Here is a 15,009-nt window from a genome sequence, read left to right on the forward strand (position 1 = left end):
TTTACAAACACGGAGATTACGGGAATACATAAACAAACACACTAAGGAAAACAGGGGAAACAGGCTATAACACAGACTAGGAGAACAAAACAGGCTAACATAAAGGAAGGCTTTGAAACAGATGGGCTTTCATACATCCACCAAACACAATGAACAGTGCACACGCACGCACGCACGCACACACAACAGGGTTTAAATACATGAACTTAACAAGGTAGAACCGAGCGACAGGTGTGAGCAATCAAACGAGGGGCGGAGAAAACTAAACTACGGCATGGAACTCAAATATACAAGACAGTGAAAACATGGAACATGGAAGCTGGGAGGGACTAACCATGACAGCATCCCAACATCAGATCAAGCTGAAACCTGACATGCTGCATCCATTAGCTATAATAATAATAATAATAATAATAATAATAATAATAATAATAATAATAATAATAATAAATAAAGGTTACTATTCAAGAAAATCAAGTATATTTCTTACAAATTTTTACTTACAACAGGATTCAAATGATTCCTTGCAGTAGTCCTACTAACTTTTCAAAGTGTTTTTCGAAAACGTTTAGTTTTGTCACATTCATTAATTGTATAAACTTTTTGAACTATTCCTAGGATTTTCATTGTTTCACATCTAGTCAGGGCTCGTAATAATCTTTAGAGTATGAAATGAAATAGTTATCAAAAAAAAGTTGACTTTTTAACTATGTGCCTAAACATTGATCAAATGGGTAACAATATCACTTTTCTGAGTCATATCACTGAAATGCTATCATAGTTTGTCTGATTTTGACCAATATGAAAACATATATTCACACTACCATTTTGAGTACAACTGAGTACAAATCTGTTGCCAGGAGACTCTACAGTGCAGAATTACATATTTTGCATATAATCGTGAGCCTTGTGTTTAAATACGTAATGGACGGAAGTCAGGAACAGTATGTCCACAAAGACAGACTTCTACAGATACACATATAATGAAGGTCTGATGAAGGCCTGCAAAGAGTGAGCCAGTTATGACATGGGTAGTCTCTACAGTGCACAATTATCTTCTTTTCATTTATTCACAGGCCTCGCATCAACACTGTAATTTACAGATATATACTATATTGCCAAAAGTATTCGCTTGTCTGCCTTCGTATGCATATGAACTTGAGTGACATCCCAATCTTAAACAATAGTGTTTAGTAAGATGTTGGCCCACCCTTTGTAGCTATAACAGCTTCAACTCTACTGGAAAGGCTGATGTTGGACGAGAAGGCCTGGTTTGCAGTCTCCGCTCTATTTCATCCCAAAGGTGTTCTGTCGGCTTGAGGTCAGGACACTGTGCAGGCCAGTCAAGTTCTTCCACGCCAAACTCGCTTATCCATGTATTTATAGAACATGCTTCTTCCATGCCAAACTCGCTTATCCATGTATTTATAGAACATGCTCTGTGCACTGGTGCACAGTCAGGTTGGAACAAAAGGGGGCCATCCCCAAACTGTTCCCACTAATTTTGGGAGCATGAAATTGTTCAAAATCTCTTGGTATGCTGAAGCATTAACAGTTCCTTTCACTGGAACTAAGGGGCCAAGCCCAACTCCTGAAAAACAACCCACACCATAACCCCCCTGCACCAAACATTACACTTGGTACAATGTGGTCAGACAAGTACCGTCCTCCTGGCAACTGCCAAACCCAGACTCGTCCATCAGATTGCCAGACGGAGAAGCGTGATTCGTCACTCCAGAGAACATGTCTCCACATGTCCATGGTGGCATGCTTTACACCACTGCATCCGATGCTTTGCATTACCCTTGGTGATGTAAGGCTTTGATACACCTGCTTGGCCATGGAAACCCATTCAATGAATCTCTCTAAATACTGTTCTTGAGCTAATCTGAAAGCCACATGAAGTTTGGAGGTCTGTAGTGATTGACTGTGCAGAAAGTTGGCAACCTCTACGCACTATGCACCTCAGCATTCGCTGACCCCGCTCTGTCATTTTACGTGGCCTACCATTTCTTGGCTGATTTCCTGTCATTCCCAACCGTTTCCACTGACAGTTGACTGTGGAATATTTAGTAGCAAGGAAATTTGTTTCAAGCATAACTGTTTTTTTTTCCCCAGTGAACTGGTTCTTAATGTGTCCAAAATGAGAGTGCTACAGTTTGGTTATCTGGGCTTCCAGTGAAAGATGATGATTTATGTCATCAACGAAAAAAAATGGCTGGTTTGTATAAATATTTTTTAGATGGGCATCTATTAAAGTGGAAAAATGTACCAGATAAAATAGTAATTCTCAGCATCAAAACTAAAAAGGCTCTTAGTCTTTGGATGAGAAATTGAGTTCATACTGAGATTTCTGTCTTTAGTAAACGAGTGTTATTATTTTTTGGCAAAACTGAGCACAGTGTGAGACTTAAGATCTGTACTAAAACTCAAGAGACACAGGTGAAATTATTGAGGTCTTTATCTCAGGAGACACATTATGGTACTTACGCTAAAGTCTCCTTTGTCTTTCCATCTGATCTCATTATTGTCTAGGAGACACTACTGAGATATTATGATCTCCTTTTTGATTTTTCTTTCCTCTGGGTGACCGCTTACTTCTCATTTTAGCAGACCTGGTAGTATCAGAGAACCAGTTAACGAGTTAACGATAATGTTGCAAACGTAATGTAGCAAACGATAATGTTAACGATAATGTTGCAAATTGATACCAGATTTAGTGAGTTCTGGACGGTGCCTCATGGCCCGCTTGAACCTGGAATTACCACTTGCGCCTATATTCATAACTGATTCATAACTGATGTTACTGTGAGAGTAATCCTTTTAAAGTTGGTACGGCACCCTAGAAACCACAAATTTCCGTACACGATTCTGAGGAAAGCGTCATTGCTTTTTCAGTGGAAACTGCAGACGCTAGCAGGCTACCGGAAAGCCCGAGAGCTATCGGCAGTTTAATTTCGGCGCTTTTTTGTAGTGTGTGTTGGTAGTATAACTGTGGAAGCCTATGTTATGCTTCACGTTTAGTGCAAAAAGGTACGCGTCGATGTTTTTAAAGTGCTCACTATAATATCTGCTTTGATGGTCCTAAACATTTATGTCAGCGAAATGTACAGTAGATTGCAAATGTGCAACAGCATTCTCGGATGACATTTTAAATGAGAAGAACGCTTATTGCTTTATTTAGGTTATGTATTTTGTATTGAGCTATCGTTTTGAATAGCTTCTTAATCTACAAATGTGTTAATAAATATTCTTAAATCATAATCGTATCTATTGAACATAAAAGCAGTAGGACAGTGGGCTAAACGTTCTCTCTTAAGACCGTGTTGTGTTTAAAGGTCTATTTTTTAAGATGAACGTCCAAGTTTTACCCAGCGCTGGAAAGTCCTACAAGAATTTCCTGTACTCGGTTTTGTTTCCCCAGTTTCCCCAAACCAGTCTGTTCCTGTCACTTCCTTTTCTTTTCAAATAACCTACCTCCTGCTGTCGAAATTTCCTGAGCAAACCCACAAAGAAAAATATTTATTTTGTAGGTGTCAGGTTGCATGTATTAGACATTACCTCAATCGGCCTTCATACTAAGTCTTGAAGGAGAAGTCCTGTAATCGGCGTGTCTAGATAACATGCTTCCTCATACATTTTATTTTTTGTTGGTGGCGATTCTCAATCTTTGCTTACAGTCCGAAGGTAAGCTTTCTGTAGTTTTGTAGTTTCATTTTTCCCCAGACTGGTAATTAAAAATCGTAGTTTTTTTTAACATTCACGCCATCTGCACTTACAAAAAGATCAGACGAGATAACTATATCTCAAATATATCCTGGATGTATTACGGTAGCTCGTCTGTGTAAACGCGGAGGAGGTGCGGCCGCGGCTGTTGTTTACAGTGTAGATATTAAAAAGATTCGTCTTCAGATAAATCCATTTAATTTTTAAAGATCACTTTCCTAGCTACTCATAAGACTTCCTTGTGTATTTGCTGCGCTAATCAGGCCAATCATTTCAGCATGTTGTAATTTAATATTAATGACATTGAAGTGTTTTACTGTAGGAATTTTTAGGGTGGCAAATTTCTGAAAGTTTTGTATTCGTTTCTGTATATATACTTTTGAAGTTCTATAAAATACATTCATTAGATTGTTAGCATAGCATTCCACTATATTCTTGAAGAAACAATTCATTTGGGATGTCACATTTATATAAAATATTTTTTTGATTTTGTACATACCAGATTTTATGTTCTATAAAATAAAGTAATTATTATCAAATGATATTCTTGAAATGCACTTTTTCTTCTATTCAGGATATGACTTTCAGTCATTTTTACTCTAGGAATATAATGTAATGGTCAAAATCCTGTAAAATGTATATTCGGTGTTATATATAAGAATTAAAATGTTGTAAAATAAACAAATGAAATGCTTATGAAATCTCTATATTCATGAGGAACACTTTCTCGTGTATCATGATTTTAAGTAACTTTTACTGTAAGACATGAGAGTGTATTTCAAGAATATTGAGTATAGCTTGGCATGCCACCAGGCCTGTGATGGGTCAGTGTAAAAAACATGTTGATTTGTTCAAACATTGGTGATTTCAAGAATTAGCTACACCCCCAAAATTTGCTTTTCAAATTGTCTATCTCATATACTATATTGACAAAGGTATTGGGACACACCTCTTAATCAATGAATTCAAGTGTTCATTCAGTCCCATTTCCACAGGTGCATAAAATCAAGCACCCAGCCATGCAGTCTATCTTTACAAACCTTTGAGAGAGAATGGGTCATTCTAGAAAGCTCACTGAATTCAAGCATGTTACTGTAATAGGAGGCCACCACTGTAAGAAGTCAATTTGTGAAATGTCCTCCCTACTTAGCCATGAATTGGCAGACTACATAAAATTACAGACTGGGGTCACCGAGTGCTGAGGTGCATAGCGCATAAAAGTCACCAATACTAGGCACTTGTTCAGTGTTGTGCATTCCTACTATCCAGCTATTAGGGAAGCAGATCAGGACATAACACTACTGACTTCAGTTGATCCCCATTGAAAACAGCAGGATGGCTGGATCCAGTTTCTGTGTTAGTTTGTGGGAGTCTAATGTCTCTTTCCCTTTCTCTTTGTAAAGCTTCCACATTGTCATGTTTTTACAGTCTATGCTTTTATACAGTCTATACTCCCACATTGCCATAGTTTTTAATGCTATTGATATTGTGATACATGTGTGAACACAACACTGTATTTGTATGGTGCAGTCCTTATGTGGAATGGAAAGACATTTAATTAAATGCAAAGACATTTCATTTAACTTTAACATATGCATTTAAACATTTTATGTAATTGTTAAAAGTTGTGACAATAACTGCCAGTAGCTTGCACATGCTTTACTTAGTGATTCCTTAGCTAGCTTCCTTCATTTTCAAATTCAGAGATAAAATGTAACACAAACAACTCACTTCACTGCCTTTTTCTGAGGTGGTAGGAGGATCAACAGATATTACAAAGCATAGGTTTAGGGTTCTTACACTGTGTAAAGAGTTCATTTCCACCCACAAATTCCAAAAGTAACTTTTGATCTTTTCACTAAGAGAAAATCAGTTCAATGATGAAGCTCTTTTCTGCCTGCAAATTCTTTTGATTTTCTCTTTAAGAGATAACCAGCTCAGTTATGAAGAAACCACTGACCTGCTTTCAGGATGAGCTAAATGTCATTTATGAACTTTGAAATTTACGACCAAACCACCCCCCGCCAAACTACATAAACTCTGAAACTGTAGAATGTAGACTTCTACATGTAGAAGTGTCACCCATAGCTTAAACAGGGTCAGTCTCTCTCTGCAGCTCTGAGTAAAAGGCCTGGTGGTTAGTGTTTTCCCCCTACAGTTTGACTGCACAGCTCATTTTGAATGCGCCACTATCCATGTTTGAGTCATAACCCATTGCCTAGGGAATGGTAGCTATGAGGACACCAAGGTTGGGACCTCAGTAGTTTGGAAGTGACTCTCAAGCTCGAATGTGAATCACTGGAGTGAGGCAGCAGGAAAACAGAAAGGTGAAACAAGTGAATAGAATAACTAATAATGAGGGGATTGTGAATGTGGATTAGTGGATGGTTGGCTGAGTGGTGGCTGACACTAACAACCTTACAAAAAGGTAAGCACAGAGAGAAACTGAGAAATAGTTGAAATAACACAGGTATAAAATAGTTGGTGTAGTTGGTAAGTAGAATATTACCATCAAAGCATGATGAAAATAAGACAACAATGAAGTAGTGAAAATACAGGTGACTGGATTGTGCAGTACCAGACCTAAATATATCCAGCAATGTAAATTATTACTTTATTGTAGGTAACATTTCTACTGTATGGACCTCACTAAAATTTTGATATTGGTTATGGCACTGAAGGTCAGTCCTCATATTAGCCAAAACTGCAGACCGCAAAAGGTTCCATTGAAACTAGAAAGTCTTGTGGTCTGGAGTGTTATACTACTTCACATTTGGGTCATAAAGAAGTTTTTATTTCTGAGTCAAAAATTGTCACACAGCTCTCTCTTTTGTACAAAGAGGATTAAGTAGAAATGCTCCTGTTATTTGGTATTCTTATTTTATGATGCAGGTTTCATAGTAAACAGTGGTGTCACAATACTTTGTCCATTCATCTGTAACATCGGGCAATAACATTTAACTTTTATGTTGTCCCACAAGCTAAAATAATTAGACCTTATAGTGTTTTTTACATTGAATTCGGTTCTGTTTTTAGAACGTATCCAGCAGACATGCTTTTTAAGTGACAGAGCAAGTACAATAGAATAGAATAGAAGAAAATGTATACATAAGGATATGAGTATACACTATGGATGAGAAAAGACTCTGAAAACATATTTTGATTCAACATGAAAAAAAAACATAGTTTATTACATGAGTCAAAATCTTTGTAACCAGTTTAATTAAGGTAACATCATATACCAGTTTGCCAATGAAAGGTTAAAATGAGAAAGTGAAATCTGTTTCTCTTCTATTGTGATAGAGAGTATTTTTACTTATATGGACATTGTACATTAAGTAAAACTATTACAAACTGAATAAACTTTTGTTTTGTTTCTCTTACCACTGTGTCCAGAACTGTACAACACAATTTCTAGCGGAGAGTGTAAAACTTGTTTTAGACCAGTATACAGTTGTACTTTGTTCATAACATACAGTAACTCTACTTTTCAGCATTTCAAAATACAAAACACCTGGAGATCATCATGGACCATGTGTTTTCACTTGAGTGTGACCAACTGAATAAAGAGGATGTAGTCACTTGGAGCCAAGAGCAGAACCAGAGTTTGCTTGCAGAAAGTTTGCCTGCAAAAATCAGGCTTATAAATAAATCACTGTGGTTCTTCCCAGCACAGCCGTCACACAGTGGGAACTATTCTTGCGTTATCAGGTATGAGGATACATTCTACACTAACACGGTCACTCCCAGTTCCAGTCCTGGGGATGTTATGCTCTCATAAACGACTTACCAAGAACAAGAAAACATGCAGAACTGGGAATTATAGTCACAAATTTACATCATGTGCTTTTTGTCCCAAACCCACTTTCTGGGTCTGATTTATAGTAAGGTTACAAGTGAACAGGGTATAGTAGCAGTATCACCTGCCTCTCTTGTCTTAACTTCCTGATAATTGTGTCCCGAGCTAACCTGTCTCAGATAGATGTTACTGATGAGTAATATTTCAGTTCCTCTCACTTTACTTTTTCTTGTGCAATGTCCTGCCTGGGCACATTGACTTAGTCAGACACTTTGCTTTGTGTTTTGATGGCAGGGGTCACCATGGATATTTGGAGAAACAATTTTCAATTTCTGTAGCAAACAGGACATGCCCACTAGTGTCCTCCAACATACACAAAATTTATTGGAAGAAAGGCTTAAATTTGCCCATTAATTGTACCTTTGACCACATGAAGAGAATGCTGCAGTTAGACCAACATTACAAAGTGTCATGGCAGAAGGTATTATTCACTACTGGAATCCTAAGACAGACATCTTCTTAATTTTTAAAATTTTAAAAACAACTTATTGAACTAGTTCAATCTAAATGAACTGTATTCTAAATCTGAGTTAACTAAACTATACTAAATATGTGTGCATAACTATATGTAGCAGTTTCTTCTTAATTTTCTTAAATGCATAATTTCTCGTGTGTTCACATAGATGGTATGTCATCTCTTCTCTCTCCTCCTGACTAGGGATGTACCCCACTTAATAAGAATAACCACGTTCTTCGACTCAACAGACTTTCAGAGAGTGACAGTGGAAACTACACCTGCTTAGCTAACTTCACCCAGGCAGGACACGTCTACACTGCTGCTAGGACCTTTCAAGTCTTTGTCACTGTTCCTGGTACACACGTGCACACACACAGAGCGAGAGAGAGAGAGCGAGAGAGAGAGAGAGAGAGAGAGCGAGAGAGAGAGAGAGAGAGAGAGAGAGAGAGAGAGAGAGAGAGAGAGAGAGGTTAGACACTTGAATAGTTATTGAACACATTATACTGATTGTGGGTATGTTTAATTCAAACAAATGAGAATAATAATTAGAGTCAGGAGTTTGAATACTTTGAGAATCTTGATTTAAAGTCTAACAAAGCGTGTCCAATGTGTGCATTACTCAGCACACCAATTATATTACATTTAAGCTTAGGTGCTTAGGCCAAAAATATTAATCTACCTAACAACAACAAAGGAAGGGACACGTGGGTTGCAAATTGAACATTTCTGCAGCTGAGTTAATAAAATGAATACGTATTATCCATGCATAGTGGTCATTTTAATTAAACTTTAATTTCACTATGTCAGCCCCAGGTCTTTTCCTTTGGACATATTCGCTGCTCTTTTGGTGTACAAGTCACTTACTTTGTTACAAAGCTGTGCTTTAACACCTGAGTTAAATGTTAATACAAAGAAACCCTGAAAATATACTAAAGAAAAAGCTGCCTAAATCCTGAAGCAGCCATTCATGAACTGTAGTTGCAGGAAGCTGATTTCAGAACATCTGGAAAACATGAAATGTAGAGATCTAATTCTCACTGAACTCTGCTTGTAACATGACAGAAATATTCAGACGAGAGGTTTACTGAAGTAAGGTCAAAACCAAGCTGTAAACAGCAGACAGGCAATGGTCCAAACTAGTACTGGGTGAACAAAACACAAGGGAGTTTCTAAAGAGTCAACAGAGATGGGCTGACTTCCAAAACAGGTGGGCAGAAAAAAATATGATACACAGAGGCAAATTCATAAAGGAATAATACAAAAAAATAGGCAAGGTTGAGTAGACAATGATGAAAGTCCAGAGAAAACATTCAGTATGCTTATTAATCATCGGTAAAGCCTCACCAAGAGGAAGTGAGCAGAACAGGCTTATAGGAACAGATGAAACTGATTAGCACTTTGGAGATATTGATATCTAGTGGTTTCCCAGATAAGAGAATTCAGGAGCTCTCAGCACCTGGCTGGCTGGTGCGTTATGTGGAATCCTGAGCAGCAGAGCCATGGGACAACACGAGACCACTAAATGTTACCCCTCTGTGGCAAAACGTGGAGCAATCAGTTTAAGACAAACAAACAAAAAATGCACATATTTTCAGTGAATAACTAAGTTAAATGAATTTATTTGCTCACTGTACAAGCTTTATAATACCAGGCATTGTTTAATGATGAACAATGAGTTATTGTGAAAAAATATATTTTAAAATAGCAGGGTTGATGTTTCATAATTGTTGATATGTAAACAGGTCCAGTTCCACAGAGCCCTATTGTGGTTAAGCCAAAACATGAAACAAGAATTGTAAAAGTTGGTAAGTAACAGTATGTTATATTATTCCTACTGTGCCAACAAGAGTATGTGTGTCTGAATTATTTGAAGTGTTGACAATATTTATTTGTAACAGATTCAGTGATTATTTTATGGGGTGCATCTGCTGTATACTTGTGAACTGTGCAGTGTTATGTACATATTTATGGAACCACTGCTGTTTGTATATGTGTTTACATGTGCTTGTGTTTGTATTTCTCACTGCAGGTTTAAGGTATGACTTAAACTGCAGAGTGTTTATTCAGACAGAGGATGTTTCTGAAACTTTTGTTTACTGGCTGGTGAACTACAGCCATACAGAAGAATTCCCAGAACTCAGTGAACTACATTCATGGTACAGATCCTGTATGAAATTAATCAAATCGAATATTAAGCAATGCTGTACATGTTTTCCTGAGAGTTTCTGTCCTTTTTTTCTGCTTGGTTTTAGGTGTGAACAAGAAGGCAGTGCATCCTATTGCCAGTGTAATCTTTCTTTGGATGTTCATACCGAATTTCTACATGTCCCTTTTACATGTGTTGCCCTTAACTCTAAAGGAAAAGACAATGGCACAGTCATACTTCTCCCAGGTATTATGTTAAAATGCACATGCATGTACATCATTTTTGCCTTCAAAAGTACTGGCACAGTCTTGGACGGTAAAGTCAAACTTATTACTCCTGGTATATATTACCCGGTATACAGATATATAGCAATATTTTGTGTAAATGTTAAATGTGTTTCTCATTACAGCTATTGGTGCACGGGGAGGGGGGGGGGGGGGTAGCTATTTTTACTTTGCTGTTCCAGTTATGAATTCTGATTAAGATGTTCATTAGTTGTTGGTTCCATTCATTAACCATTTATGTTCATTTGTCTTTCCTGACAGCCAGTGAGGGTGAACTGTATGGTGGACTGGCTCTGCTCACTAGTTTTATTATTCTAGCACTGGGTTTGCTGATCTTCCATCTTTTTAAGGTGGACCTGGTGCTGTCTTACAGGAACTGCAGCCCTTGCTTGCAAAGGCAGAATGGTGAGTGATAGAATTCAGAGTCAGCAGGTTTTTCACATAGCTCTTAAAGTCATTTGTAGGTTATTTGGTTATTTACACACTGCAGATGCATCTATTCTCCCCACAATTACACTCTGTTTTCATTGTTCTTATCAGTGATTGTCTCCGCTAGTGAGATAAGAAAGGACTCTCAATATCAGTCACGTATTTTTCTGTATTTCAACTATATATACTGGGCCAGCTGCTAGGCCATCTTCGGCCACCAGAGGGCGGCACAGGGTTGCATCAAAGGAATAAGGTGTAATAAGCCACTTGTTCTCCCGTCTACTTAAGAGAAACTCACAAGCTCATACTTGGTTGTTTTTTTTGTTTCAGAGTTCTGGCAAAAGTGTTCACTTTTACTATTCTTACTGTAATTTATTTATTAAATTTTATGTAGTTTTCACATTTTCAAAAAAGTGTTAGATAATGATCACTGATGGAATGAATATATCATATCATATCTTTGTAGTGGTAACAATTGATTTATTTGCCCAGAGTCAGAGGAAGGTACAGAGAAAGGACAGTAGGAAAGATACTCCATCTGTGGACATGCTACATATGTTTAGTCGTTATAATTTAGACCTAAAACACACCAGACATATCGCAGGACAGCATGGCTTCCCTTCTGATACTGACTGAATAAACCCCAATGCTTTCCCCACCTTACTTTCAGTCTTCTAGCATTCCTTTTCTGTAGCGGCATTGGGACAAAACACACCCACATACAGTATCTTGTAGTTACCAAGGGAAATGGACCGCTATCTATTTCTTTCAAAAAAACACAGTAACAGATGAACTATATTGACATATAATGACAAGAGCCTCCAGTGGCCTTGCTGAGTATAAGGACTATTTCCCTGCTTTTGTGTTAGTGGTTTGCTTTATTCTCTGATTGAGAGAACGTCGGGGTGGGATTATAGTGCAACAGCTCTGAATCAGGAAGTCAGTGCCAGAAGAATGTTTGTGATCCTTATCGTTCCACCACTGGGTATCTATATTGTGCTTAACGGCAGGCAAAATACTTTAAAGTTTTTAAAGCTGAATCAAATTGCAATATATTCAGGTGATTTAGGCATTCATGCATAAATGCACTGGTTTTGCAATTGGTAGGCTACATTTAAACAAATATAGAAAGAGAATAGGTTATACATCTAAAAGTAGTGGTGTAGCAATCATTGATCAGTCCTAGAAAACTACCAGTTGGAATATTCTTCTTCAGTTACAACCCACTAAAATGCACTTTACTACCTACTAAAAGAATGTACCAAAACCTATATGGATATATTTGGAATGCCAAGATAACCATGCCTATACACTTAATTTCTAATGTTTTTACCCTTTTTAAATGTATAGATGGGAAGCTGTATGATGCCTATGTCAGTTATCCCCATGGCAATGATGAAAACACATCCTCTGTAACAAACTTCGCTCTGAGGATCCTTCCCAAGGTCCTAGAGGATGATCTTGGCTACAGACTGTTTATTAGTGGTCGTGATGAACTTCCAGGTGCAGGTACACACACATTCAGTCATAGTTTGGCACACCTGCCAAACAGCATATGAATTTTTAAAAATTATTTTATTGGGTTTTTCCAAGATGCTCAACATCAGCAACAATAATCTTTATATTGCATGTTAATTTTAAGTTCAAAATCTCAAAGGAAAAACATACGTTTTATTACAGAATCTCATGCTTCTTTTCCCAGCTGTCCATGACGTCATTGCAGAGAAAGTTGGCAAGAGCCGACGGCTAATCATTATTCTTTCATCACAGGCCTTCAAAAGGCCTACTGACAGTACCACCACAGGACTTTCACATGTGCCTGCTGAACATTTGAGCTTAAGCAATGATGCAAGGACAATTTATCCAGATCTCTCTGACCTAAATGGTATGAAGGGCTTAAACTGGGGACCTTACGAGTGCTGGGTAGGTGTGTATGATGCCCTGATTAAAGGGCATTTGCAGGTCATCCTGATCCAGCTTGAAGGGGAGGTGGATGTATCTTTACTCCCAGAGTCACTGCGCTACATCAGTCACACTCAGGGTATACTGAGGTGGAAGCAGGACTACAGCACCAAGCCTAATGGAAAATTCTGGAAGCAGCTGCGTTACCGCATGCCACCAGTGCGGAAAGCCAAACTGGCTGCTATAGTCTAAAGTGGGTAAAGTAGTACATCGTTCTATTAGGTTTATTCAGATAGGTAGCTTATGGAATGTGTTCAGTTTGGGAAATGCTGTGACTGCCAGTGCTGTAAATGTAACACAGGAAATTATGTCATTAATGTAATTATAGGATGGCTTTATAATTTTAATTCATTGAATGGAAGCTACATTAAAATATCTTTTAAATCAATGGCCAAGTAGCAAAACTTCTTAAGTTTTAAAACTTAAGTCTGCAGGCAATATTGCCGATTACAACTTGAACGTAAAGAAATACAGTGACATCATGCGAAATGAGAGCTTGGCTTTGTCTGCAATCAAATAGAATGGGTATAGGTGCCTAAACAAGCTGAGTAAACTTGTTACCTCACAAACTTTCACTTGAGAAATACACAGTAATATATATAAAAATGAAAAAATAAGCAGTTAATGTCTAGTCCAATTTTCTGGGTGTCCTAGTCTTGTCCCAATGGTGTGCATGTGTCCAAAACCCATTCCACAAGAGAACATACATTAAGGGCAACGGAGTTGGCTGGGGAGGAGGTGTGGTGGGGTACAGCAAGGGACATCGGGGTGATGGGAGGAGCCATGGCAGCTGAGACGAGTTGAGGCTCAGTAACATCACGACATCAGGTGTACATAACTTGGCAGAAACAGAAACTAGATTATTATGCATGTCCAGGTACGAGGGTGTGTACCTGGTCCTATGGTAATGTTTACACTTGATAAGCATCTGTCTTTGTTTGTAGATATATTTGACGTTATTCTTTTAACTGTTATTTTATATTTGTTAATTTGGCATTTTTATATATTTTTATCTGTATATAATTTGAACAATATTGTCATCAGGCCCTGTGACTGATGAGGCCTTAATGTCTGTTACATTTTTGCATAAATAAAGGTTTAAATGGAAACCATGGACTGCTGTAATGACACCATCTGTTCCCCACAAATAATGATATATATACACACACACATTTTAAGGTCGGCTGCCGTCACGACTGCTCCGTCCACACCTGGCACTTTATTCGCTCTTTTCGTCCTTCCCGCTATCCCTGATATCTACACCACGAGGCGCATCTCATACAGCAGAGATGCTATTTTTTCTCTTAATCTACATAGCACTCACCTCAAGCCGTCTCTAACCCCGAACCCAAGACGGCCGACGAAGATCCTGAGGGAGAACAAAGGACACGATACGAGGAAAAGGACTCAATGGAAGCGAGCCGGCGTCAGGAACAGGCTGAGGGCTCTGGCACACCGAGCTCCCTTACCCAGCATCCTGCTAGCCAACGTCCAGTCTCTGGACAACAAGCTCAACGACCTCCGGGTCAAAGTTCCAGAGGGACACTCGGGACTGCAACCTCCTCAGCTTCACCGAGTCGTGGCTGAACCCAGCGGTACCAAACCATGCCATCCAGTTCTTCTCGAGTTCACCGTATGGACGGGACGGCAGATTCGGGGAAGTCGAGAGGCGGTGGAGTGTGTGTGATGGTAAACAATAACTGGTGCAACAATGCCAATGTTGTTACTCTCGCCCGCTCCTGCTCACCCAACCTGGAGCTGCTCGCCCTCAAGTTTCGTCCTTTCTACCTTCCTCGGGAGTTCACTTCGGTCATCGTCAGCACCGTGTACATCCCACCCCAGGCCAACATGGACACTGCACTGTGGGAACTTCATGAGGCTCTCACACAGTTTCAGGTACAACACAGGGACGCTGCACTTATCGTGCTTGGGGATTTCAACAGCGCTAACCTCAAGCGTGCAGTGCCCAACCTTTACCAGCACGTAACTTTCCCCACCAGGGGAAATAAGACACTCGACCACTGCTACACCCCATAAAGGACAGCTACAAGACACTAGCTCATCCACCGTTTGGTAAGTCGGACCACGCCGCCATTTTCCTCATACGAAAATATAAACAAAGGCTGAAACAGGAAGCCCCCGTTCA

General features: G+C 38.8%; 1 protein-coding gene and 1 long non-coding RNA gene across 3 annotated transcripts; one reads left to right on the forward strand and one right to left on the reverse strand.

Moving 5' to 3' along the window:
- The first annotated feature begins 458 nt into the window (after nucleotides 1-458).
- Nucleotides 459-13,055, forward strand: il1rl2 (interleukin 1 receptor-like 2). Of its 2 annotated transcripts, none has more exons than XM_027006862.3 (10): nucleotides 459-3,687; nucleotides 7,221-7,437; nucleotides 7,820-8,006; nucleotides 8,244-8,397; nucleotides 9,785-9,847; nucleotides 10,072-10,198; nucleotides 10,295-10,434; nucleotides 10,734-10,877; nucleotides 12,252-12,410; nucleotides 12,604-13,055. In XM_027006862.3, exons 1-10 carry the CDS (start codon nucleotides 3,624-3,626, stop codon nucleotides 13,053-13,055), a joined length of 1,707 nt encoding a protein of 568 aa, XP_026862663.2. In that variant the 5' UTR covers nucleotides 459-3,623. The 2 variants fall into 2 exon arrangements, with proteins under 2 accessions (XP_026862663.2, XP_081577015.1); XM_081720889.1 differs by lacking the exon at nucleotides 459-3,687 and adding an exon at nucleotides 5,569-6,154.
- On the reverse strand, nucleotides 12,458-14,986 carry LOC145659294 (uncharacterized). Its single transcript, XR_014125359.1, has 2 exons — nucleotides 14,188-14,986; nucleotides 12,458-13,701 (listed from the first exon to the last, which is right to left on the reverse strand). It is a non-coding gene; the product is annotated as an uncharacterized LOC145659294 (long non-coding RNA).
- Nucleotides 14,987-15,009: the final 23 nt, after the last annotated feature.

This window comes from Electrophorus electricus, chromosome 9 (genome assembly GCF_041902795.1).
Source record: "Electrophorus electricus isolate QZ-2024a chromosome 9, ASM4190279v1, whole genome shotgun sequence".
NCBI lineage: Eukaryota > Metazoa > Chordata > Actinopteri > Gymnotiformes > Gymnotidae > Electrophorus > Electrophorus electricus.

Coding starts and splice junctions, on each gene's coding strand:
- il1rl2 (XM_027006862.3), top strand. CDS start 3,624: ATGCTTCCTCATACATTTTATTTTTTGTTGGTGGCGATTCTCAATCTT. Junction 8,007..8,243: donor ACAAAGTGTCATGGCAGAAG/GTATTATTCACT, acceptor CCTCCTGACTAG/GGATGTACCCCACTTAATAA. Junction 10,878..12,251: donor TTGCTTGCAAAGGCAGAATG/GTGAGTGATAGA, acceptor TTAAATGTATAG/ATGGGAAGCTGTATGATGCC.